We start from the raw sequence: 23,215 nt of genomic DNA, 5'->3' as shown, positions 1-23,215 counted from the left end.
AGCTAAATATTTTCCATGTGGCTACATCTCAAGTTTATACTTTCAACGTTACAGAGCGCTCAACTCTACTAACATGTCCATCTATTTTGACAAAAGATTGTTTGCTGCAAACAAATCCTCCCACCTCAGTCGCTGTAGTAATAAGCTTTACCAATTTTCCTACATATAGTGATGAATTTCTATTGCACGTCAGCTTTTGAGCTATAAAATTAAATGCGCCATGCACTCACATGACATAAAGATATAATGCATAACACATCCATTAAAAGTTTGCTGGGTCCCAGGCCCCTGCACCTCAGTGAACCGTATAAAAAATACACAACTATTTTTATACAACGTAACCCAAAGGGTCACATCAATCATAAATATTTTAAAAGATTTCTTCAGAAAATGGACTACTGAAAGAATCACTGCTGCTAATGGTTCCTGGTGGCATGACAAAGGAAGGTGCTGACGTAAATGCTTAGTTACAATTCATGAATTATTCAGTTTTGTTTATCAGGACGTCTTATGGTATAGAATAGTTTATGAAGCGGGAACAGTCACTTGAGAGTTTGCAGAAAATACTAACACACCTCCTAGTGGTCACATCAGAGCAGCAATGGAGGAGGACTCACAATCAGTCACCTTGCTGGTTACAATTCAGTGCATGGAGAAAGCAGAAATACACTTCAAAACACGGAGAGAATAAGGGCGCTGGAATTATTTTGTTTTTCGAACACAATATAAAGGACGAAAAACACAAATAAAATTTATTCTGTTACACTACCGTGCATTCCCGTATCAGCCTCCCCGAACAGGCGCCGGAATGTGGCGACCAGGGGCTTTTCACAGTAACTTCATTTGAAGCCTACTTGTGACAATAAGCGATTTTCATTTCATCTTAAGAATCTGCAAGTCACCCTGTGAGATGGCATTAGTGCTCAATATAGTTTCTTGCTTTGTCGATGTATTTTTGGTGCATACACATTTTTAATCGTAGAATTTACAATGCAGAAGGAGACTATTCGGCCCCTCAAGTCTGCACGGGCGCTTGGAAAAAGAACCCTACCCAAGCCCAAGAAAAAGAACTCCACCCTATCCCTGCAACCCAGTAACCCCACCCAACCTTTTTGGACACTAAGGGCAATTTTATCATGGCCATTCCACCTAACCTGCACATCTTTGGAATGTGGGTGGAAACCGGAGCACCCGGAGGAAACCTACGCAGACATGGGGAGAAGGTGCAGACTCTGCACAGGCATTGACCCAAGAACCGAGAATCAAACCTGGGACCCTGAAGCTGCGAAGCGAATGTGCTAACTACTGTGCTACATTCATTCAACCACTGTGCTAAATTCACCAATTTAGCAATGCCCCCCAAGTTGAATTTTGGGGCCAGGTTTTTAGGCAAACTGGTGAAGGGCTGACTTTTACATATGTAATGCTTTTGAGGTGCTCACCTTCCACCAAGACATACACAGCAAGCACAACAAACATGGCTCTGAAAGGAATCCACAAAATTAATGGGGGACGCAGTGCCCGCACCAGTCATTTATTAGCTCTCCCTCCCTGGGCTGGACTCTCCGTTCAACGCCGCTCCGATCGGGAATTCCGATGGGGTGGGGAATGTAATGTTGCAATGCTCCAATCCCATGCCGGCAGCCTCGGAGTGCTACCCGCCTCAGGCCGACGGGAGGAGGCAAATTAAGCAGCGCCGGAATGTGGCGACTAGGGGCTTCTCACAGTAACTTCATTGAAGCCTACTTGTGACAATATTATTATTATTTAAATGAAATTTAATGTCACTCACGGGCGTGAAGCCCGAGTCTCCAGATCTCGTTATACTCGGACCCTCACAGGGGAAATGCACTCGGCAGGTTTTGGTGCAAGTCTGCCCAAACGTGACCCTCACAACCCCACAGCACGCAGGCATGAGGGTGACCCAACCCCCACCTCCCTTCTCTGCAGAAAGTGAAAGCACTTAGTTCCTTTGCATGTGATGAAGATCTGTCAATCATAGCAAGATTGTTTATAAACATTGTAGTTAGCATCAATGGATGGTAATTGAGATGCATTCAAATTGAAGGGAAAGATAAATAAACAAACCTCCAAAGCAACTGTGTCTGAACCAATAAAATTGTCAATCACTGGCTAGTGAAATGTATTGCTCTGAAATTGAAAGGGAATATTGCATTTCAAAGGCTGTCGAAGGGATTTGAAGCCCTTTGAAGTGTACTTGACTTTCAAGGAAGTCTCTCACACTTGTAACAGCTGATGCTATAAACAATTCTGTCTGAGGCAGCAGTTATCAGGGAAGGTTAAGTGAAAAAGCAGTGATCTTTCACTCTACTGCCTGGGCTACTCTTCAGCGATTATTGATGGGAGTCTCTGGTGGGGCTTCTAAAGGGCCTCTCTGGTGGGGGTTTGGATGGGGCATCTCTGATGGAGGGGCCCGATTGAGGGTTCTGATTGGGGGGGGGGGGGGGGGGGGGGGGGGATGGAAGCGTCTCATGCATGCTGTGGGAAAGTGCCTCGTTATTCTATGGTGGGGGATGGGAGGCTGCCCATACTTATTATGGAATCCCTACAGTGCAGAAGGAGGCCATTCGGTCCATCAAGTCTGCAACGATCTTCCGAAAGAGCACCCTAACTAGGGCCGTATCCCCCGCCCTATCCCCAAAACCCCACAAAACCTTTGAACACTTAGGGGCAATTTAGCATGGCCAATCCACCTAACTTGCACATCTTTGGGCTGTGCCGCCCTGGCACCCGCACGCGATTCTCCCACGTCCCCAAAACAGCGTTTTGCGACAGGCCGCTCGGAGAATCGCCACCCTAATGGGCCGAGCGGCCTGCCTAATACGACCGGTTCACGCCGGCGCCAACGACACCTGTTCGCTGTCGGCATGAACATCGCGCGACCGCTGCGTGTGGGGCCTGTGGGGGGCGGAGGGAGGATCGAGCACCAGGGGGGTGCTCAGGAGGGGTCTGGCCTGCGATCGGTGCCCACCGATCGTCGGGCCGGCGGAGGGAAAAGACGCACTCTTTTCCCTCCGCCGCCCCGCAAGATCAATCCTCCATGTCTTGCGGGGCAGCGGAGGGGAGGACGGCAACCGCGCATGCGCGGGTTGGTGCCGGCCAACCTGCGCATGTGCGGGTGACGTCATTTAGGCGCCGCTTTGACGCGGGCGTCAAGGCCTGGCGCGCGAAATTGACGCACCGCCGCTCCTAGCCCCCTGGGGATGGGAGAATAGGGGGTGACGAGCGGCCTCCGGCGCCGGAGTGAAACACTCCGGTTTTCACTCCGGCGTCGGCACTTTGTCCCCTTTGGGAGAATCGCGCCCATGACCTACCACTCACAGATAAACGCCCACACACTCATGGACACCCCTCCCCCCTCATGTAACACTGTTCCCTCCCTCATTGGAACACCCTCCCAAGATAGTGCCGGGGGAACGCCAGAGAGCAATGCCTGGGCCTGACCCCTCCGCCCCCCCCCTCCCCCCTCCCTGAGCGATGCATTGACCTGAACTCCTCTGGTGGGTTCTATTTAAACCATAACCTTTAACCTTATTCACCCAGCCAGTTGCACGCTGTGGGGTCTTTGACTGGATTATGTAATGGGGGGTGTGTGGAGGGAGGGTTATCAGGCGTAGAGGCCTGATATTCAGATTTTAATCCACTCGAATGGGGACAATTGCAATGGGAAATCCCGTCAATGTAAATTGCGTTTGGGCAACCTGCAGCCTTTTCCACTCCCGCCATCAAACCTACTTGCTGAAAACAGGAGTGGAAAATCCCCCCCCCCCGCCTCCAATGAGGAATCTCTGATCTTAGGGACTAGGTGCAGTGGCCTCCCGTCCACCAGAATGGCGGGACCCCACACCAGATTCTGGCAAACAAATGGCTCAGTTAATTCACAGAGTGGGGTAGCGGAGCCGGGGCATTCTCGCCATATTGTTCATCTCATAGCCGGAAAGAAATGAAGGGGAAGTTGCCCCACAATCAACTTAAGTTTTAAAAGTTCAGGGTGCCTTAAAAAAAGTAAAAATAGAATCCTCACCCTGCTCCCCCCCCCCCCCCCCCCAAGCTGTACCCACCCCGACCACTGCATCCCCCTCACCTAAACACCCCCTCTCTACATTACCCCTCCCACTCAGAACACCTCCCACATGGAAAACACCCCCCCAACCATCACCCCCCTAAATTAGTTATGCACAGACAAGCTTCCCTCCAACTCTCCTGATGGGCCAGCAGCTGATTTTTTCCGCCCTCCCTCAGCTGGTGCGTTCAAAGGTCCTGGCGCCGGGTTTAAATACCAGTCCAGCAGACTCTCCACACTCTCCCCAGTTTACATGCCTTCACCAGACTGAGCAGAATGTCAGCAACACAGAGGGGATAGTATCGCAGCCTCAAGAAGTTGATTCTTCAATTCAACAACCTTCCCTTTGAATCCATCATCTGCGAGCCACCCATGGCCCACTTAGATCTCCACCCACTGTATCTGGAGTCTTTGTGCATCCCTCTCCAGTAGAACTGGTATCCCTTTGGCCCCCCCCCCGCCCTGCTTTTCATGCAGTGGTGTCAGGTCCAGCTTCCCTCCCCTCGGTCTTTCCTCTGCCTTCCATTGTTCATCTTCTCCATCCACTTCCTTGCCCCTCTGTTTGCCATCCTGAGCCCTTGCCCTACACCCCTCCTTGCACAGTTCTCCTTCCACATTTCCCCCCTTGTCTTTGTCAGGCCTCACCTCGCGCTTCTCCCCTGGTCAAACTTCGGACCTTTGATGTGGTGGTTGCCTGAGTCCCATAACACAGTGCTGTCCAGATAGACACTAGTGTGTGGCACCAGGGGGAATGGAGACCTCTGTACTCCCCAATCCTAGGTGCAGTACTGAACTGAGATGGTGATGTAGCAGGGTCCATGGGTCTAGCAGCACTGTGTTGTCCATGAAGACGGGCCGGAGGGGAGGAACCGTCCTGCCCCAGCAGAGTGGTGAACGCACAATGGCAGAAAGGCTTTGTTGGACTCACATCAACAGAACTGAACTGAGGACCTCTCTGAGCACGTCACTCTTTAGCAATCGGGTTTGACACCGACATGAATTCCCACTGGCGTCATGCAAGGTTGGAAGGCCTCACAGCACGCTAGCGGGCAGCTGTTTTAATGAGCTTTCTTCAGATGTAAATCAATGTAAATGACACTTGCCGTGCCTGCCAGCGGGATAACCAATTCACCTTTAACCCGCTGTTGGGAGAAGGGCAATGTACTTTTACACTGGCAGGCTTTCTGACTCTCACCAGATTCTCTGCACTCACCCGCTGGCAAACCCACCACAGAGGCACTGGGATCCGCTGCCAAACTCACCCACTGGGACCCGCTGCCAAACCCACCCACTGGGATCCGCTGCCAAACCCACCCACTGGGACCCGCTGCCAAACCCACCCACTGGGACCCGCTGCCAAACCCACCCACTGGGACCCGCCGGCAAACCCACCCACTGGGACCCGCTGCCAAACCCACCCACTGGGACCCGCTGCCAAACCCACCACAGGGGCACTGGGACCCGCTGCCAAACCCACCACAGAGGCACTGGGACCCGCTGCCAAACCCACCCACTGGGACCCGCTGCCAAACCCACCCACTGGGACCCGCTGCCAAACCCACCACAGAGGCACTGGGACCCGCTGCCAAACCCACCCACTGGGACCCGCCGGCAAACCCACCACAGGGGCACTGGGACCCGCCGGCAAACCCACCACAGAGGCACTGGGACCCGCTGCCAACCCCACCCACTGGGACCCGCTGCCAAACCCACCCACTGGGACCCGCTGCCAAACCCACCCACTGGGACTCGCTGCCAAACCCATCACAGAGGCATTGGGAGAATTCCGCCCAAAGACTTTTCAAACCATTAAAAATGGACTCACACTGGAATGGACAAGCCTAAACTCTTTTTCAGTACATTTAGTGGGCAAGTTCACATAATTCACACTTCTCCATGTACTTCAAAGGCAAGTCACTCGGTGAGATACTGTTGTAGGGTTACTCCTAGAGAACCGGGATAAATCAGACAACTTCCCGATTTGGACATTTAACTGAATCTGTGCAGACGCTGGAAATTGGGATGAGATTCTCTGGCCTCCTTGCTGTGTGGTGGTGGTCTGCATGATCTTCTGGTCCCGTCACTGTCAATACACTGCGGCCAGGTGCTGTCGGCAGGAACAGAAAATCCCGACGGCGTGAACTGCCGGAAGATCGAGCTCCTTTAATGTTTTCTGACTTACTCCATAATAATGATGGTCACTGACCACTACACCGTTACTTCTACCGAATCAAACTTTACTGACCCAGAGTATAGGGCGCGTCTCAGCGGACTGAATTTAAAGTCGGCTGTCGGGCGTGTTTAGTCGGATGTTCCATGGCGGCTCCAGCGCCGAGGGACATCCCGCGATCAAATGGCACTTAGAGGGATTTCCTGCTGGAGAGCTGAGCAGGAAAGGCCCCTCGCAGATCGGGGCCCCATTGTTTTAGGCAGCCCCAATCTGCCCCCACCCACATTTCAGTCCCCTCCCCTCCGCTTTATTAACACCCCCCCCCCCCCCCCCCCCCCCCCCCCTTACCTCAACCCGCCCGGAACCACCACCCTCAAAACCCCTCTTCAGGGCAAGGCCTCCCCAGGCCGAACCTGAGACAGGTAAAAATGGAATGAAGCATTTAATTGGAGTGGGGGTGGGACAGGCAGAATGGAAGATAATAATATAATAATCGCTTATTGTCACAAGTAGGCTTCAATGAAGTTACTGTGAAAAGCCCCTAGTCACCACATTCCGGCGCCTGTTCGGGGGAGGCCAGTACGGGAATTGAACCCGTGCTGCTGGCCTTGTTCTGTGTTACAAGCCAGCTGTTTAACCCACTGTGCTAAACCAGCCCCAGATCAGGGATAGGTCAGAGCTTTGCGGAGATTTACAAAGATGTCATTGACAAAGGACATGGGGGGGATAATGGTGCCATTAAGGAATGAAGAGTGTTAATAGCGGCATACGGGTAAGAATGTGTTACTAGGAGAACCAACGTCAGTGCTCAGTGGGAGCAAAGCTGAACAACAAGGGACAGGTGGTCATGTGGCCGTAGCTCCGCCTGATCTCTGGCCTCCCATTCTGCCCCCCCATTCTGCCCCACCCCTTTCAACTATGTAACCACTTACATTTCCCTCCCTCTTCAATTCTGTAGAAAGGCCATATGAACTCGAAACGTCAACTATGTTTCCCTCTCCACAGATGCTGAGTTTATCCAGCACTTCGCTTTTATTTCAGCACCTGCAGTATTTTACATTTATTCAAATTTCATTGTTTATAATATTGTTTTTGAATTATCTAAATTAAAATGTGTTGGAGATTACTGTTTGTTCTGGAATGTCCCACAAGACCAGGAGAACCTTTATTCTTACGTGTGGTCATTTGAAGCCATATTAAGCACTTAGCAATTCAATTAAAAAATGCAAGGTGGCACTATAATGCAAAGTGTACATGGCTTTTGGTGAGCTGGAACTACAAAAGTAACTGCAAAAGTTGAATAGTGGACACATTTCTTAATCATGTCGGTGCTAATAATTCCTAATTTCTGTACAGTAATCAAGTTGTAAATGCATCAATAGAGAGACTCCATTCCTTGGTTCTCTACTATTATTCCTGGGGTTTATGTCCGATTTTCAAAATATTCTTCAATTAACATTATAAACATGAGATTCGATTTAGATGAGAAGAGATGGAAGGTGGGGTAAGTGGAGCATAAACACCACCATGGACTGGATGGGCCAAATGGCCTGTTTCTGTGCTGGATATTTTATGTAGTCCTCTGGGGGAGCCCTGGGAGGGGGGGTTAATTGTTTTACCTTCCTAATCCCAAAAGCAGTCTATCCATTTCAAATCCTACCTACAAAAATGAACTTTCAGCGCTGCAAGTCGGATTACTGAATTTCCGATCTCTGTTTATTAGTGTCACTTGCCCCACATGAGCATTAGAGCAAAAGCAATGATCAATTTCAAGCCCTCCAGTGACCTGTTAGCAAATTATTTTGAAATACAAAGCTGACGCAGGAACTGATATGGAACACTGTAAATCATTGGCTCGATGCACAAATAAGTAGCCTGTTGCACTTCTGGGATTTTATCATGGGGGATGAGTGCGTCAAAAAAAAATCGAATAAATTGAGTGCATCCATTCAAGTTTGGAAGTGCAGGAGGAGATGGCAATTTTCACAAAGTCAATCAATTAGGTTAGTCAAGTATAAATACTTGTAAGAACAAAATTACACATAGGAAATGCTGAAGAAAATAATCAGTTTCTTTTTTAAATTTTCCCTGGATGCAGATTTTCTTTGCGTAAAGCAATACGTAATTTATGACAACAGCAGAAAGCCAAATTCTCTCCAGATTCCAGAACCCTTTAAAGGTTACAGCAGTTCACACTGTTAGTACAACACGAAGGGCTGAAATGGTGGAGGTGTCACTTTAAGCTCAATTTAGTGTTTACCTGTTTGTTTGCAGGATAAATATCCCAAGCCACCAGTTAAAAAGAAAAGTAAGGGATTCCAATATAAAAGCACGAAACTGCAGATATTGTAAATCTGAAATAAAAATGGGAAATGTTGGAAATACTCAGGGGGTCAGGTAGCACCTGTAAAGAGAGAGAAGGAGAACAGAGTTAATGGCCCAGAGTCGTGGAGATACTGCAGAACTTCCAAAATGGCGGCCAGGTCTCAGATCAAAATGAAAATCGCTTATTGTCACGAGTAGGCTTCAATGAAGTTACTGTGAAAAGCCCCTAGTCGCCACATTCCGGCGCCTGTCCGGGGAGGCTGGTACAGGAATCGAACCGTGTTGCTGGCCTGCTTGGTCTGCTTTAAAAGCCAGCGATTTAGCTGAGTGAGCTAAACCAGCCCCTAGTGAGCTAAACCAGCCCCTGGTGTGCCACCAGTTCAAATAAATCCCATTTTTGATGATAAGGGGCAGGTGGCAGGGTGTGATTCACGCTTGATGGAAATCTGAACTCAGCAGTGCCATTTGAACTCAGTGCTGAGTTCTTACAGGGCGGGGTTTTGAGCCTGCGTTGACCGTCAGTGAGAATGGCGATGTGCGACGCGGGTTGCAGGGGGCCCAGATAAGTGTAACTAGTAGCCGGGGAACAGAAGTGTTGCTCATTGGCCTTAGAGGCCCTTCATTGCTGTGGGCCTCGAGGTCTCAAGAGTGGTTGATGTGCAGGTAGCGCGTCTCAGATCCCCGTTGCCCTGAGTGGCAGCTGGGAGCGGGTAAAATCACAGGGTCAGCGCAGGGGGAGACTGCGAGGTTCAGTGAAATGCCAAGCTGCATTGGCAAGTGGGGTCTCTGATGACGGAAGCTTAACAGTAACATGAATACAGAAGAGCCCAACACAGAAGGGAAGCCAGGTACAGTTAGACTGAACCCCCACCCTCAGGCTGCAAAGAGCATCCTCGGGGCTTGAGCTGTCTGGAAGGGCAAAGCCACTAGTTATGGAAGCCAGGCTATCAAGGAATAAACAATTGGGAGCTGCCGTATCAAGTTGGGAGGCTCGTTTAATCCGCAGCCCATGGGAACTGGGAGAAAACGGATTGTTACGACACCCTGAGCAAGTGGGCGGGCAATTCCAGCCCCACAGATCCCGGAGTCCCATCATCAGTGAATGAACCAATAATTTGTGTATTTTCCTGAGATCTTTGACCCTTGACCGCTCTAATGAGTTACAGGCACCAGACTTGTACATAAAACATTTTAAAAACCTTTATTTATAACAAGAGTAATAGATGAATACATAATGGTAAGAATGGAACAATGGTCTGCTAATCTAACTGTTCCCCACATCCCGTCCCAAACATAGACAAGACAAACACAAGGTGGGGGTAGGAGAAAGGACTGAAAATAACAGGGAATAAAAGGGCCTGATGGTTCTTTGCTGCTGAGGTGGAGGTCTCTGTAGTCGGCGATCTTCCACGGATGCAAAGTGTTGCAATCATCGGTTGGTTAGGATCTTCCAATGTCTGGCTTCAATTAGGACCGGCTGGCTGTAGAATTCTCTCCGAGGAGCCACATCCACTTGATTGACCTCATTCTCACACTGATGGTCCCCATCAGATCTGTGCAATTCTAGTTTGCGTCAGCCAGGTGGACGAACAGCCTCACTGAGTTGAAACTACAGCCTGAGGGTTTTAAGTGGGCTTTTAGGTCACTTTCACTGGTTGGCTGGAAGCACTTGAATCACCAAGCCTTTCAAACATTCGCCAACCAGGCTAGAGAAATTTAAGGCAGAAATTAGAGACTGGCTGGAAACATTCAAATCGCTAAGCCGAAAGCTGATAGACAGTCTTGCTGTGTGCTGCTTTCCAAGTCTGCAGAGAACTGAAGAGGCAAAATGGAGTTGGTCTGTGTTTTCAGAATTTTCCAGCAACTTTCTGACAAGCTCGACCAATCTTGAACGAGAACAGAAGATGTCCCAGAATCTGAGGCACCGATTGGCTGCTTGCCAAGTCCATCAAAATGACATCACAGGCTATGTCACAGAGCATCAAGGGAGAGGCCTGGGCCAGGACATTAGACCAGGTGTGTTTTCAGTTTGACTAAAGTTTGCAGTTAAAAACAACGTCTGTAATGTTGGGCCTGCTGAACGTCCGGGAGCAGGGCTACAGATAGCGGAGTCTCGGAGGAGACACTGCCAGCCCTCACACATTCCCCCCTTGCACAACCCCATTCCACACTGCCCCCTTGTCTTCGATAGGCCGCACTCCCCTCACCCCGCACTCCGCCCCAGGTCGGGTTTCAGACTGTTGTTCAGGTGGCAGCCTGATTCATGCAGCACAATGCTGTCCAGATAAACACTGCTGTGTGACACCAGGGGCTAGGAGAACCCTGTACTCCCCAACTCCAGGCACTGTATTGATCCGACTCAGTTGCACAGGAGGGTCCATGGATTGAGCAGCACGGTGCCGTCCATGAAGACCCACTCGGTAATGGAGGCAGGAGCCTGTCTGCCCGCCAGATTGCTGAACAGCGCGTCAGGAGCAGCACAGAACTATGGCAGAAAGTAATTGCAGTCACCCCGCAGTCTCTGGCGAACCGATGACCGCCTTGTGCACGCCACTCATTAGCAATCAGGTTTGGCGTCACCATAAATTCCCGCTCGTGTGACACAGGATTGAGAGGCCTGACAGGATGCCGGTGGGCAGCTGTTTAATGAGCAGTAATGAGATGAAAATGAATACCAATGCTGTTTACTCGATCAGCCTGCAGGAAGAGCGACCCGCTATTAACCTGCCAACGGGATTCTGACTTTTTGGCTCCTGATGGATTCACCGCGTTCGCCCATCCCAACCCCACTGCAGGATGGATGGGAGAATTACGCCCCATAGAAACTTCCAGTACCTTTGAAGATCCTGTTTAATCCCACAGGTTAGGACATAATATTTTCATATAAAATATATCAGTAGTATTCCTGAGGTACTAATGAATGTCAGGGGACATGGATATGCTCCTTTATAACAGGAGTGTTATACCTTGAAGCATGCAACATACATTACAGCTGATCTTCTATCACGCTCACAGCCAAAATAAATTATATATCTTCACAAACTATCTTCCCTCTTCCCATTAAATCTTTGTCACTCCAGTTTTCAATTTGTAATCTCTTTTCCCCTCTTTTTAGTTACGATAAACGTTTCCTTTTGCTGTGTCTGCCTTACTCTCTCGGATGTACTGCTTCACATTACCCTCCACGTTTCCTGTCACCCACCCTACCCCCATCGTCATCCAGTGCCCCCATACTCACCATCACATTTCTTCACTTTTGCAATTCTAACATAGCCCTGCGCTGTTCTTGCGTGCTCTTCTGCTGATGTACTCAGCATTTGCATCTTGTATTTTAATTTAAGTTCTGCAGCACGCAGGAAGATTGCAGGCACCGTCTAACGACTGGGGGCGGGGGGAGAAAGAGTGCAGAAGTACTGTACAACACAGGCCGTTCAGAGAGTCAGTAGAACTGAGGGTCAGATCAGGAGGAAAATCGTATCAGTCAGAGTATGTGCAACTTGGAAGTGAATGAGGGAGACCTACAACGCTGGAAGTGCTGGATGAAAGGTTATTTTGGATGAACCGTTAAGCAGACAGAATTATCGAGAAGAAAAAAAATTAAACCTAAAGATATTATGGCACTTAGCTTCCACTGTAGACTAGGAGTATTTTATCAATGATTTGTATATTCCATCATTCTGACCATACTGATGATAACAGTTGTATGGCAACTTGAGGTTTTTTTTTTACTACTTTCCAGTATTTCATACGAATGCGCCTGATGCCCTTAAATCTTACGTATTTATTATGACTCATAAGATTGAAAAAAAAAAGACCAGCAATTTCGCAACTGACCTTGCATTATTTTCCCAAAATGTGATTGGAAGGCATACATGACACTCATGGGAATGTCTGTATTAGACCTAACCCAGGTGAGAATGAATCTTATTGCTTCCTTTATAGAATAGAGTGACCCTGTGCTGACTGCAGCTTAGAATAGCATCCAAGCATTGTTCAGTAACACTCCCTGTGGACCAAAAGAGTGCATTCTGCACACACCATCTGATGATTTAAGTGCTAACAATGCATTTGAACCATTAACTAAGAATAGGTGAAGTAGAAAGAAGGTTGATTCTATCTTTTTCAGTACCCAAAAGAAAAATAATGTGGTGCAACTTTCCCAGTGGAAGAAATTTTAAAGGTCTGTTGACCATACAATGCCTATTCAAAGAATATCGTACCAAAAAAAGGTGACCTCCAGTTTTTCTGCTACTTTCCCTTGTGGCACCTTAGCTATAGGTTATTTCAGCTATTAGATCAGTATTACAAAATATTCAATATTTTAAACACAGACTTGGAAGGTGAGAAATGGCATAATTCTTCAAATATTTGTGTCGGGCACCTTATCCATCTCTATGACGCAAGGCCATGAAACCAGAATAATAATAATAATCTTTATTAGTGTCACAAGTAGGCTTACATTAACACTGCAATGAAATTACTGTAAAAAGCCCCTGGTCGCCACATTCCTGTTCGGGTACGCGGAGGGAGAATTCAGAATGTCCAATTCACCTAACAAGCATGTCTTTTGGGACCTGTGGGAGGAAACCGGAGCACCCGGAAGAAACCCACGCAGACACAGGGATAACGTGCAGACTCTGCACAGACAGTGACCCGGGTCCCTGGCACTGTGAAGCAACAGTGCTAACCACTGTGCAACCGTGCTACCCATAAGAAATAGGAACAGGAGAAGGCCATTCAGCCCTTCGAGCCCGTTCTGCCATTTAATAAGATTCTGGCCGGTCTAAAACACCCCAAGTCCACTTTCCCGCCTTCTCTCCATAACCCTAATTCATCTACCGATTAAAAACCTATCGACCTCAGCCTTAAAAATTTTCAAGGACTCGGCCTCCACAGCTTCTTGGGGCAAAGAATTCCAAAGATTCACGACTCTTTGAGAGAAGGAATTCCTCCTCAAATTTGACCTAAATGTGCAGCACCCCTGTGTTCCGCGAGTGTGCTCACTGGTCCCACACTCTCCAAAGAGTGGAAACATTGTCCCAACATTTACCCTGCCCAACCCTTCAATCGTATCACTTCTCATTCTTCTGAACTCCAGGGAGTAGAAGATTGTACAGTTGCAGCAACACCTCTTTACTTGTATACTCCACGCCCCTTGAAATAAAAGCCAACCTTCCCTATTCCCTTCTGCCTCTGAATGCTAACTTTCTGGGTTTTATGAACAAGGAACCCCACATCCCTTTGTGCAACAGCTTTCTGCAGTTCTCTGTATTTAAATAATAATTTGCCTTCTCGTTCTTTCTTCCAAAGTGAGCAATCTCACATCTTCCCACACTAAGTTCCATTTGCTAATTTTCTGCCCACCCCCTTAACCGGTCAATATTTCTCTGTAAACTACTTATATCCTCCTTAAAACCTGTGTTCACTTCCACCTTTGCATCATCTACAAATGTGGTCACAGTACACTCTATTTCTTCCTCCAAATCATTAATATATATTGTGAAGAATCCCTGTAGCACTCCACTCGTTACTGTCCTCCAACCTGAGAAAGACCCCTGGATCACTACTCACTGCTTCATGTCAGTTAACCAATTCTCTATTAATGCCAGAGTGTTACCTCCAACATCATAAGATCCTATCTTGGACAGTAGCCTTTTGTGTGGCACCTTATCAAATGGTTTTTGAAAATCCAAATATACAACATCGACAGGTTCCCCTCCATCTACTCTGGCTGATACATCCTCAAAGAACTCGAGTAGATTTGTCGGATATAATTTCCTCTTCATGAAACCAGGCTGACTCTGCTTGATGTGATTATGATTTTCCAAATACACTGCTATTCTCTCCTTAATAATCGATTCTAATATTTTCCCAGCATCTGAAGTTAGACTAACTAGTCTGTACTTTCCTGCATTTTGCCTCCTTCCATTTTTGGATAAGGGTAACTCACTGGCAGTTTTCCAATCCTTTGCCTTTGTTCCAGAAGCTAAGGATTTTTGAGAAAAGACTACCAGTGCATCCATGATCTCTATAGCTACCGCTTTAAGATCCTGAGGTGCAAAAAAAAAATCGGGTGTGAAGAATAAATAAACCATCAGAGGTTGCTTAGCCACTAGGACCTTGTAAGGCAGAGAAGCTGTTAAGTTTTAATTTAGCTAATTTGATCGTAGTTGAAGATAGGTAGGGAGAAAGAAGGCAGCTCTGCTAGAAGCAGTTGGGTTAGAAGGCTAGCGAGGGAACATCTCTCAGCTTTGCGAGAAGAAAAGCCATACCAGGGAGTAATGATTAAGGAAACAAGTGCAGAGATTGAAGCGCAGCTGGTTAAAGAAACTAGGGAAATTAGGAAAGGTTTTCAAGAAGTCTGAGGTTGAAGGTACTAGAACAGAGCACTGTTCAGTAATGACAGACCGAGCTGAGAGGAAGGCTGAGATGCCAGAAAGATGTCAAAAAAAAATTTCCGGTTTGTGAGATTTTACTACAGCCTGTGGAATGTGAGTTGAAATAACTATGGAAATCAGTGGCTGGATCACGGGGTTTGTGTAAAAGCAGTTAAGGTAAAGGAAATCCTAGAAGGGATAGTTGCAAAATCCTGGATTGGATTCACTGATAGAAATGGAGCAGAAGCTTGGTTTAAAAATGTAATTTGGAAAATCTGGTCTGGATTATGGAATACAACAGCTGAGGGAAAGAACAATTATGAAAGAAGATGTTAAAGCGTGCTTTTGGGAGTGAGGTGTTTGGAATCTCTCACATGACAATCATCTGGGGGAATTCTGAGAAGCAATCTACAGACACGAGCTTGGGATCAGAGCAGAGTGCGTATATTTGACCACAGTCATCATGTGTGCTTAAAGGGACTTTTTGTGTTGATGAGATCACTGTAGTTTAAGATGTACTGTGTAATCCATGTTAATCTTTAAATCGGTGTGTATTTTTACGCTAAGGGGGATGTAAGGGAATATTGTATAATAATCCAACTTTTCATGTGTAATAAATGTATTTTTTCTTATTGTTGTTAAAACTAATTGGCGGTCCTGTGACTCTGTTCATTCACATTATATTAAAAAAAGTAAAAAGTTAAGGTCTTTTGAACCAGGTTTCCATTCCAGGATCTTCCCGTCCAGTTACAACATTGATTGGAATCGTACAAGTGAGTTCTTCCTCCCCTTAGAGTCTTCCCTCCACTCTGGAATTCATGAATTATCTCCCGAAATGGCGGCACGGTAGCACAGTGGTTAGCATAGTTGCTTCAAAGCTCCAGGGTCCCGGGTTTGATTCCCTCTTGGGTTGCTGTCTGGGCAGAGTCTGCACGCTCTCCCCATTTCTGCGTGAGTTTCCTCCGGTTTTCTCCCACAGTCCAAAGACGTGCAGGTTAGGTGGATTGGCCATGCTAAATTGCCCTGAGTGCCCAAAAAGATTAAGTGGGGTTGCTGGGTTACGGGGATGGGGTGGAGGTGTGGGCTTGGGTGGGGTTCTCCTTACAACGGCCGGTGCAGACTTGATGGGCCGAATGACCTTCTTCTGCAATGTAAATTCTATGAATTCTATATGTTTGCTACTGCTCATCTATTGTCTTACCTACTAATCTATAATAACCTGTCCGCTTTGATCCTCATATCTTCGTAATTCACCTTCCTCAAGTTTAACACTGATATTTCTCACAATCAAGCTGAATGCTATCCGCCGTCTTGGGCCTTTGGCTGCCCAATAATTACAGTCACCAATCTTGTAAATGTAAACACAACTACTTTTTATTAATAAAAAGAACTGCAACGAAATATGCAGCAAATACAACTGGTAAACTATTTTTCAATTCCTAATTCCTTACTTTAACTTGTTCCCCACTCTCTACATACTCACACAAGACAGACAAACATAGAGAGGAAGAAAGGGGTAAAAAATAAAAAATAAGTAAAAGAGAAAGAGAGTCTTTGGGTGCAATTTACCGGCCGTGTCCTGCTGGAATCGGGATGGGACGCAGTCGGTAGATCTCGGGAGAGGCCTCCTCCGGAATTGCCGACGGTCGTTGAGCCTCATGAGATCTAACCAGATCTCGTAAGACTTCGCGATCTGGATCCCGCCCAAAAGCCCACTTAACTATGTCCACGCAGGATCAAATGGCCACCCGGCATCTACTGGCCTTGCCGATGAGACCCCAGCCGGGTGCCGTTTAGCACTGGTCCTCACAAACAGGTACCAGGCTGAATGGCACTTGGGGGGGTGGGGGGGGTTGGTCTCCCAGGTAATCAGAGGCCCCCCGAGTGTTCGGCCTCTGGGCAGGGTGGTAGCCTAACATTGCTGGTGCCACCCAGGCGCTTCAGCTTTGCACCCTGGGAGTGCCTGGCAGCCCCCTGAATTCCCAGGTGAATCTGAGGAAGGAGCAGTGCTCCGAAAGCTAGTGATTCAAAACAAACCTGTTGGACTTTAACCTGGTGTTGTAAGACTTTTTACTATACATTTTAATATCATTAGTGGGCTTTCACGCTCTATTATACCCTCCCCCATGTTTGGATTTTCTCCACGTGCCAAGGTGACGTCATAATGGCTGGGTTTACAACAGCTCTTGACAAAGGTGAAGGGAACCCGCTGTGGGCTCACACGCAAGTACAGCCTCTAGAGGGGTCATGCGTGGGCAGTGCCCCCTGCAGGGGTAGTGTTGGCGAGGTGGAGAGAGCTTCCAATGTGGAGATCCTATGGCTTTGGGGAGGGTGTGAAATTCCCTAAGTGCTACTCATGACCGCAGGGTGAGGGCATGGGTGGGGAGGGGTGCCGTGTACATGCGGGGGGGGGGGGGGGGGGGGGGGGGGGGGGGTCCCCGTGTCTGTGAGGGGTGATTCCCTGGGGGAGGGAATTCCAGTGGCCATGGGAGGGGTACCTCTCTCTTATTTATATTTTATGGAGATTGGGGCACTTTTAAAAGGGGCACCCTGATCTATGGGAGACTGACGGTACTGGCAGGGTGGGCTCTTTTCCTTGACCGACTGTCAAAAAATATGATGGGAGAAACTGGGAATGGAGACAGCGGGCGGTGCACCACTTTTCCCGCCTGACACTTAGTCAAAGAAAACGGAAAATTCCACTCCTTGTTTCAATTAGTTGGCAAAGTATTAAAGTAATTTTGTCTGCGAAAGACATCATTAGAACCTTAAATTGATCTGAATATTAATAAAATTAATACAAATTGTAAGATTTAAAGCCACTGGTCCTGTAAGCTTAGGTAGCATTGTAAATGATCACAGTTTTGCTCATTCTCTCTCATGCTTTACACTTCAAATCACGAGGCAAAGTTTAATCATTGTCCAGCAAGGAGCAAGTAGACCATGTCAGTCCTGCGTTGGTAACATTCAGGATCACCATTGGAAAATATGGTCCTTAATTCTTAAACCTTTTAATAGAAAACAATAGCTATCTGCAAGTTACTTACTGATATTCCTGGGAAACCTGTTCAGCAATTCCATATGCCACTGGATCTCTGTCTAAGGCAAACACTGAGATGTCAGGAGCTTGGGAAAGGATCATCTTTGTGTGGCCTCCAGCTCCAAATGTCATATCTAAAAATATCTGGAAATATCAAAAACATTAGATTAGAGTTAAAAAAAAACCCTTTCAAAGACGCAGTGTCTCATTGTTGGGAAACTAAAAATGACATTCTGTTGAAAATAAATATTTACGTATATATTTGTATTTTATAATTGTATAGAGTGGCCATGAGTAGATGGGAGCTGTTCGCAAGAGAGGGCATCAGTAGGATGACTGCACACCCACAGTACGGTAGCATAGAGGTTAGCACAGTTGCTTCACAGCTCCAGGGTCCCAGGTTCCATTCCCGGCTGGGTCACTGTCTGTGCGGAGTCTGCACGTCCTCCCCGTGTGTGCGTGGGTTTCCTCCGGGTGCTCCGGTTTTCTCCCTCAGTCCAAAGATGTGCGGGTTAGGTGGATTGGCCATGCTAAATTGCCCTTAAGTGTACAAAACATGTGAAGTGGGGGTTACTGGGTTACGGGGATAGAGTAGATACGTGAACTTCAGTAGGGTGCTCTTTGTAAGGGTCAGTGCAGAATCGATGGGCCGAATGGCCTCCTTCTGCACTGTAAGTTCTTATGATTCTAGCATCAGAGAAGATCATTTATCCCAGGGCAAGCTATCTGAGTCATTCCATGGCCAACGCTTTCATGGAATTTTTAAGTAAAGGAACTTTGAAAATGTTTTGCAGTTTGGATGAATGAATAAGATCAGTGAACTCTACCCCCTGGCTGAATATGTTAATGGTTATTTCACATCAAACCATTTCAAAACATTTTTTTTGCAAAAGAAAAACTCAGAGCTCCTTTGTGGCTTAGTTGGTAAATACGCAACACAATGTTGTACGAATCCTCAGAAATAAACACACTCTCAGGCTTTGCGCGTGAATCAGCAGGAACGGTTCCTCACAGATCGGGGTGCCAAATTGATCGCTAGCCCCGATCTCCCCCCTCCTCCCATTTTTAATAATAATAATCAACCTGGCACCATGGCACCTGCCCCAATGGCACTTACAGGGTGCCAGCCTGGCAGTGCCAAGATGTCCAGGTGCCGGGGGAGCATCAGGGTGCTACCCTGCCCTGTCCCCGACCACCCAGGGAGTCTCTAATGGCCAGCGAGAACACCCCACCCCTGCCCTCGAGGTGCCATCACGCCTGGTTCACGTTTGTGTGAACCAATATTAAACAGCGCCCTGGCGAGATCTCGCAGGGTGAATCCGCTGCCCCGGTATTTAAATGAGCTGAGTGGCTCATTTAAATATGCAGATCCGGATCTCGCCCAGAGAAAAAAAGTGGGAACAAAAACCAGAATGAACAACTCATCAAATTTGACCACCTCTGGCCTTGGTTCCTCCTCTGGCCTAGCTTCACTTGGCGGGAAAGGCCTCCCACTCATATCACCAACTCAAACTGCAGGCACAATGGTATAATCACACACCGATGCACATATTTAACGACCTTCTGGTTCGAGATGGGTTTTGCCCTTACATCAGTAAAGCAGATTAAAATAGAAGAAAGCAGGAACAGAGCAGGATGTTACTGGGTGAGTCTCCGGCCAAATTCAAATCGACTACCCGGCTGTAGGTAAGGTTAAATGTCCCTTTATAAGTCACCCCTATTTATGAAACGGTGGTGGGGTGGGGTGGGGGCACGGGTGGCAAAGTATTGTACATTGCTCCACATTAAAGTTAACCACAAAGGAGTCAATCAGAGAGCAATGGTTTTGGCACCGTTGATTGCTTACTTTATCAAATTAAGTGAGGAGAGCAAGTCGAGGAAAAAGTTGTTCAAAGGTGACAGCAAATGCCGAATGAAACTGTTTATAACACTTTAGAAAATAACCAAAAGTTGGGATTTTCCAGCCCCTCCCACTGACGTGATCTTCCAGCCCCGCCAAAATCAAAGGGGATTTCAAGGCCCATGGCATCTGTCGTGGGGTAACCCACCACGTCAGGGTCAGAAAATGCTCCCCGATAGTGAATGAAATGAAAATCGCTTATTGTCACAAGTAGGTTTCAAATGAAGTTACTGTGAAAAGCCCTTAGTCGCCACATTCCGGCGCCTGTTCGGGAAGGCTGGTAGTCATCCAGGGAATCACCTTCCTTAAAAAATGTGAAAGGATCTCACGAAGTAAATGGCACACCGGGTGATTTGATTTGTCCATGTCTCTTCCCATTCAAAAGCTCAACCTGCACGTTCAGAGCGGGGTGGCTAAAGCTGCCGCTGTTGAATTTTTTAATTCCATCACAGGATGTGGAGCTCACAGCATTTATTTAACCAGCTTTATTTGCCCTTGAGGAGGAGGTGGTGAGCTGCCTTCTTGAACACAAATGACGGGCTTGATGGGCTATTTCAGAGGACGGTAAAGAATTGCTGTGGGTCTGGAGGCAAAGTGAGTAAGGGTGGCAGCTTCCTTATCCAAGAAAGGCATCGGTGAACCAGGTGGGCTTTTAACTAAGAAACTTCTAGTTTCATGGGGCAGAATTTTCTCCTTTTTTTTGCCCAGTGGCACAGCAGGTGGAATAAACTGGGCGGGAGCCGCAGGCGCCGAGGTCAGTTTCCTCCGCTGTGATTTTAGGCACTCGGGTAAAGGGACAATCACTCTGGCGGGACAGGCTCTGATATAAAAGAATAAAAATAGAAACGCTTCCACCACGGAAATTCCCCCCCCCCCCCCCCCCTCCCACCACAGAACTACCACCTCCCCACAAACCCCCCCAGCACGGACGTCCCCTCCACGGACACAGAAGCACCCCCACATGGAACACCCACTTACATAAGTCGGGGAACTATCAGGCGTAAAGGCCTGTCGATGATGATATTTAAATATATTCAAATGGGGCACCTGACGTTCAACGTCGATTTACCCATTATGTCCTTGGTGAGGGAGGAGGACAACCGTGACATGGCTTAAGACATGTTTTTGGACTCCCACAGGACGGTCCGCTGCCGATTCTCCCTCTTTCCAACCCCACAAACAACAGAAGCGGAAAATCCCCCCCCCCCGCGCCCCCCGGTCATCATTACAGGCGCCAGTTTTTAACTCCAGGTGATTTAATTAACTGCATTTAAATTCCCTACAAACCAAGGTAGGATTTGAACGTGGCTCCATATCATTAATCCAAACTCCGTCACACACACACACCTGAGGCTGGAATTGAACCCGGTGGGGCAGCAGTGCTAACCACTGTGCCACCGTGCCAGCCCTATATCTGAAAGCTTCCAGAATCCCTTCCCCCAAATTCCTCTGACACTGATCCGCTGTATCTTGCCAGCGGTAAGCCATTTCGGCCCCGCACTCTGGAATTCCCTCTGTCTCTCTATTACTCTCCTCCTTTAAGACCCTATTAAAACACACTTCTTTAACAAAAATATCCTCCCTTGCCTTGGTGTCTATTTTTATCTGATAATGCTTCTGTAAAATATATTGCGATGTTTTTCTGTAGGCGCTATGTAAACACAAGTTACTGTTGATGTTATTAACAGTTGCCCGCGGTGTTGCACGCAGGGAAACCAAACCAAGTGTGGTCTTTAGGTGAAGCATGATTGCACAGTGGAGACAAATTGTCACAGGACAACTTAATTCAGGCTGAGGGGCTGCGAGATATGAGGGTATAATTGCAAAGCAACAGGCTCACGTAGACACTTTGCATGATAAATGTGGACAAATTTATCTAAATGACTTTTCAAATACTTTTTTTTAACGGTATCATTAAAGCAAGCCATTGTTGAGTTTCACCATTTATGATTTCTAAATAGGTAAACATCGTGACAAATCTGGATTTCAGAAACCACTGTTCGCACATAATTCATGGAAGGGGTTGGTTTAGCTCACTGGGCTAAATCGCTGGCTTTTAAAGCAGACCAAGCAGGCCAGCAGCACGGTTCGATTCCCGTACCAGCCTCCCCGGACAGGTGCCGGAATGTGGCGACTAGGGGCTTTTCACAGTAACTTCATTGAAGCCTACTCGTGACAATAAGCGATTTTCATTTCATTTCATATGTCCTGAAATGAGAGTTCAGCTTTCGCTAAACAACTGAAGTGTGAAGACATTCAATCCAACACTGGATGTCTGGGAATAGTGGCACAAACCAGAACGATTTAGTTCCAGTCAGGTTTGAAGGATAATTGCAAGTCGCAACATGTTTAAATTATGGCTAAATACTTCTTTCTTCAAAGCAACAGAAACAATATTTTCTATTTAGTTTGTTCACAGATGCATCAAAACAAAAATAAACCATGATGCCTTTTTGGCTGGTTGAATGGATGATATTGTATTGCAGATCACTACCGGTACGCACACCATTCATTATTAATTTGTGCTCAGTGTACTCACAATTGTTTCTAAATGTGTCTCTTCTTTCAAGTGAATTTATAACGAAACCTAATTTTGTTAAGACATAATCTGCCTTAATACATAAAAAGCAATCATACATACTTAATCAACCTCGAGCAGCGACACATCAGAATTATATTTGTTGCCAGCAATGTGGAAAAATAACAACCTGCAGGAGACATTAAAGATTTTGCAATGAAAGGGTATGGTGTTACAACAGTGTGACCCTATATGGGTGAAGGCTTTTCTACTGTACATGGCATGTAAATTGGTCACTAATCTAGTTTAAAAGCACAATATTTATCTTTTCATTCACCATTATTTCTTATCCCTTGAAGGAAAGCATCCAGAAAAATATGTTGTGGCAAGTAATTAGACGCAAATGGGCCAAAACAAATAGATTATTTTTGTTATATTTTCAACAATTTACTTACGTAGTGGGCAGGATTTCCGGTCACCCAGCCACATGTTTCTTGGCAGCGCAGCGTTCGCTGACAGTGGGATTCTCTACTCCCGCCGCTTGTCAATGGGATTTCCCGTTGAAGCCACCCCACGCCGTCGGGAAACCCCCAGGTGGGGATGCACTGCCGCAGGAAAAGAGAATCCCAATGGCCGGAAAATTCTGGCCAATCCCTTTAACGTAAGGAAACGTCCAATGGCGCTTCACAGGAGCATTATAAAACAAAATATGAAATCTAACTGCATAACAAGATATGTGGGCAGGATTCTCCGTTCGGGAGACTAAGGGCTGAATTCTCGGCCGTCGAGATTCTACGTTTT

The 23,215-nt window shown here is 47.1% G+C and overlaps 1 protein-coding gene across 1 annotated transcript in view; it reads right to left on the bottom strand.

Annotated features, from left to right (window-relative positions):
• The window catches only part of mettl15 (methyltransferase like 15), an 80,871-nt gene that overhangs the window by 45,731 nt on the left and 11,925 nt on the right, over positions 1 to 23,215 (bottom strand). Inside the window, exon 3 of the mRNA XM_038806070.1 lies at positions 18,004 to 18,140. Coding sequence (XP_038661998.1) covers positions 18,004 to 18,140 — 137 coding nt within the window. The remainder of the gene's footprint in view (positions 1 to 18,003; positions 18,141 to 23,215) is intronic.

The sequence above is a fragment of the Scyliorhinus canicula genome, chromosome 9 (genome assembly GCF_902713615.1).
Source record: "Scyliorhinus canicula chromosome 9, sScyCan1.1, whole genome shotgun sequence".
Taxonomy (NCBI): domain Eukaryota; kingdom Metazoa; phylum Chordata; class Chondrichthyes; order Carcharhiniformes; family Scyliorhinidae; genus Scyliorhinus; species Scyliorhinus canicula.
Note: the sequence above shows the minus strand (reverse complement) of the source record. Positions and strands in the feature narration are given on the sequence as shown.